The sequence below is a fragment of the Arabidopsis lyrata genome (assembly GCF_000004255.2).
Source record: "Arabidopsis lyrata subsp. lyrata unplaced genomic scaffold ARALYscaffold_4, whole genome shotgun sequence".
Taxonomy (NCBI): domain Eukaryota; kingdom Viridiplantae; phylum Streptophyta; class Magnoliopsida; order Brassicales; family Brassicaceae; genus Arabidopsis; species Arabidopsis lyrata.
The window spans coordinates 16,268,072-16,272,379 of record NW_003302552.1 but is presented as its reverse complement, the minus strand read 5'-3'; the positions used below and the strand labels follow the sequence as shown (position 1 = coordinate 16,272,379).

Sequence of the window (4,308 nt, the reverse complement as noted above, 5' to 3'; positions counted from 1 at the left end):
GTTGGCAAGCAATTTCGTTGACCTTCTTTTAACGAGAATGTCAATTCTTCTTTTTTTAATTGCTCTGTTTTTTTTTTGGGTCTCTGCTTTAGGTTCTCATACAATGGAGATGTTGCCAAGAACTGGTTGGAGGATAGAAACCTGGCTTCTTACTCCAACTTTGTATCAACCCTATTGGTGAGTTGATATGCCTAAGATTGGGTGTAGGGAATGAAGCAACTTGGTCCGTGCTTTTAGGATAGATGTATAAAATTTCAATGTCTATCTTCTTCTCTTTCTCTGTTTTCGATATTATTTGGATTCTTGATATTACAATCGTTTCTTGATGATTCTAATATTATATGTTAACTCCATTACAAAGTCATATGCATCAATCTTGTTTATCTTTCTCAATGACCACAATGCAAACACAGAGATTTTGATCTTGCGCTAGAGAGTATCGCGTAATATAAATTAGTGTAGGGTCTCAATGTCAATGTACATTAAGAGAGCCTAGAAATATCCACATAATTGATGAAATTTGACTGAAAATCAAGGAATGAATGCGCTTGTGCTGTCTCTACGTGCATCGTGTTCTTGCGGGACTTCCTGCGTGTTGTTGTTACCCTTTCCTTGGCCTAGCCAAGACATTGTGAGTCTTGATGGGAAAACTTTCTTGCTTGATTCTTGCTTTGGTGCCTTCTTCTGGTCACTGACTGCGTGAGAGAAGCTCCTGAGTTCGTTGAGCCGCTTCATCTTTTCTTTCTTCTGCTTCTTCTTATGGAAGGAGAGGAAGAACAAAGCCACCACTTTGGTGACCTTGTTCCCTGAAGCAGTAGTAGAAGAAGAAGAGGCTTTCTTGAGTTTCAAATGCCGGTTATGACGTCGGGGACAACTCTTGGTGATTCTGATCAGGAGTTTCCTACATGGTCTGAGAATCTTGTGGTTTAAGGTAACTAACGACTCAGCCCCCCTCATCTCTTGGTTGTTTTCCTCTCTTTAGCAAATAACAGAGAGAATGTAAGAAGAGAAAAGAGACAGAGTCAAGGTCTGGGGCCTCTGGGCTAATGTATGTGTCTCTGGGATTGTGTTAGCATATATCTCTTTTGTAACCATGTCCGTCGTATATTGCAGGTGGGTTTCACGTTTTGTTGTGTTAAAGAGTCACTTAGTTTGTGGTACACCATGATTCTAAATTAGAGAAGAGACTTTGTCTTCTCTCTCAGCTGACTAAGTTTTCTCTACTTAGACCATGTACATGGGTTATACTTTTAGAGTATCACAAGCCCATAAATTATTTTATATTGACAAAACAATTAGAATGGGCATGATTAGTATTAGCGCAGTGATACTTTTGATACCAATATTATCTGACGTGACATCTCTTGATTGGTCGCGTTTGCCAAAAGTAGGAAAAAAAAATAAAAAAATATTAATTAAACATTAATACTAAAAAATTCTTAATGATATTTTATTAGAGCATGATTATATGTAGTCTCTTAAGAAAATCTTAACATTATGTTAGCATTTAATTGATTATATTTATTCCCAAAAGTGCCTTTAAGCTAAGAAATGTTTCTTAGCTAAGACTACTTAGACCATCATTAACGGTTGGTTCTTAGCTTTAGCTCTTAACATTGTTTAATATTAAAATTTTGGTTTTTGTAAGTTAAGAATCAAATTTTAGCTCTTAACACTCCCAAAAGCTCTTAGATAAGAGTCAAATCTTAGCATTTTAACCTGTTTTGATTTATTTTTCAATGTTTAATTATAAGATAATAAGCTAAGAACCATCTAAGATACCACTAATAATGGTGCTCTTACAATGGTTACTTTTTCAACAGTTTAATAATTTATTCAACTGTTGATTACCTGCAATGGTATGTTGAAAGAGAAAAAAAAGCTGACGTGTATTCAACACAGTTGAAGAACATAGAAAGTGGGTCTCACTATGCCATGTGTTTTGTTGTTATTGGATACTGAGATTTTAGTTTTTTTTTCTTTTCAATCCAATTATTTGAGATTAATTATGTTATAAAATATTAAATTTTATTTTAATTTTTTTTATATCAAAATTCATCATTTTTGTACTCTATAAATAGAGACTTGTTGCTGAAAAAAAAAAAAAAAATAGAGACTTGTTTCATTTAATTTGAACACACATAAAAAAATCATTTCTTTTACTATATATTTGTTATTAGTTTTTATAACTCTTGTTTGTTGTTAATAATATGTAATTATAAAAATATAAATATAAATAAAATGAAAAATATGAAAAAAGTTGGTGGGATAAGGTGTTGTAATTTTTTTAAACAAAACTGTTATAGAGATTAAAAATTATATGGATGTTGAATTATGATGTGGAAGAAAAAGAAGATGATATGGAAGAGAGATATATGGTGTGCATGGTGTGTTGAAACCAATGTACATAGTCTAAGAAAAAAAAAAATGTTAAGAGGTGGAACAAAAAAATATTATTTAAATATTCTTAAGAAATATTATTAAAAGCCTTTGGATAATCATGCTCTGAGTATCACTAATGACCATACTCTTAGAGTTTGACCATTTTCTCAAGAAGCCAAGTCTCAAAAGTCAAAACACCAGATGCATATATTACCGTAGCTTGCCTTGTAAGATGAGATTAGGTTTAAAGATCTCACATAGATTCTGTCTTGCACAAAGTGATAAAAAAAAATCATCTTCTTAAAAGAAAAATATTTTGGGATTTCTTTGGGCTGTCCGTATGATTCTAAAAGGACGGTATAGATCATGCCACGTCACTAAATGCATCTATACATGCCATGTTAAAGTTGACATTGTACAACACATCACATCGGCCTGCTGAAATGTCAATCTGGGTGCATCCTAGGTTCCAGTCAGACCTACTTGGCCGATTGTAGACAAAATAGGTCTCAGATCGAAGAGTTTAGATCTGAAAATAATAGAGCTTGGGTTTCTTAGGCCGGACTAGCCTACACTAGAGTATAATTTTTGATTTTCGCGAAACTATAAATACTTCTAAAAGTATTTGTAGTTGAATGTTTGTAATTTTTGCCTTTTCAATTTTTTTTTTTTAATAGTTCCCTTCAATTTATTACTGTACATGAATTTTTAAAGAACTAATTTGGTTAGTTATGCAGCAAGCCAGCAACTATGTGAGAAATTAATAGTACCGTGCTGTTATCTTTGACATTTTCACTATACCATTGACGGATTTTATGTTTGTATCCAAAACAATGAGTGATGTGAACAAGTTGTTGTTAGATGACATTTCTAAGTCTCAAATTTTTAGATAATGTTGATATTGCTCAGGTTGTTTAACGTTTTCTCTAGTTTATATAATAAACTTACGTACTTTAGTCTTTAGGATATAATTAATAAACGTGAAAATTTCTTAATCAATTATATGGTTAGAGGGTTTTTATAGGTTTTTAGGTCGGCATCTAATAGTGTGTTTTGTGTATTAGTTCTTACTACAGTCAAACCTCTATAAATTTTTTTTTTTTTTTTTTTTTAAACCGCGAATCTCCCAAAGGCTTCCTAGGCCCAAAGACTAATCCCACGAGGCTGTCAATTCTCCTATGTAAACCTGCTAGTAGCCGTGCCTCGAACCCTGGTGGCGGAAGTCACAGCTGTGACCCCTTTACCACTAGGCCACAAGGCCCGGTTCGAGATGGGTAGTAGTTCAATACGTTCAATTACCAATTCAATACGTTCCTCAGTGGTTCGAATTGGTATATGTCGGCTCTTTCATTGAGGTAATATAAATTACCTTTCAAAAAAAAAAAAACCTCTATAAATTAATACTCTATAAATTAATAACCTCTCTAAATTAATATATTATTCCGGTCCCGAGTTGGGACCAGTATAAAATATGACATAAATCGATAAATTAATAAGATAATAATTTTTTTAAAAAATTCTATGTAAACATATGGTCTCATCTATATTATAAATTAATAATTGTATAAACTTATCAATTTATATATATATATGTATATTTAACTTAATATATATATATATATATATATATGATATAAATATATATATGTCAAATATGAATTACTATGATAGCATCTTATATGTCAAATTTTTAATGAAATATTACTCTATTATTCCAAAATGTTTGTGTTGTTTTTTAAACTTAATAATTGATTCTCTACTTGCAATTGATTTTAAAAAGATATTGCTTATAAAGAAAAAAGTATTCTTAGAGAGAATTTTTTTAAAATTATAAATTAGTAATCTCTCTATAAATTCTCACTATAATTTATCGATAAATTAATACCTTTTTAAATAATAAAATTTCATGTCCCAACATTATAATTT

General features: G+C 31.3%; 1 protein-coding gene across 1 annotated transcript; it reads right to left on the bottom strand.

Moving 5' to 3' along the window:
* Positions 1-239: 239 nt before the first annotated feature.
* On the bottom strand, positions 240-1,028 carry LOC9317399. The gene has a single exon (XM_021029239.1). The coding sequence runs from the start codon at positions 955-957 to the stop codon at positions 532-534; it is 426 nt and encodes a 141-aa protein (XP_020884898.1). The 5' UTR covers positions 958-1,028; the 3' UTR covers positions 240-531.
* Positions 1,029-4,308: the final 3,280 nt, after the last annotated feature.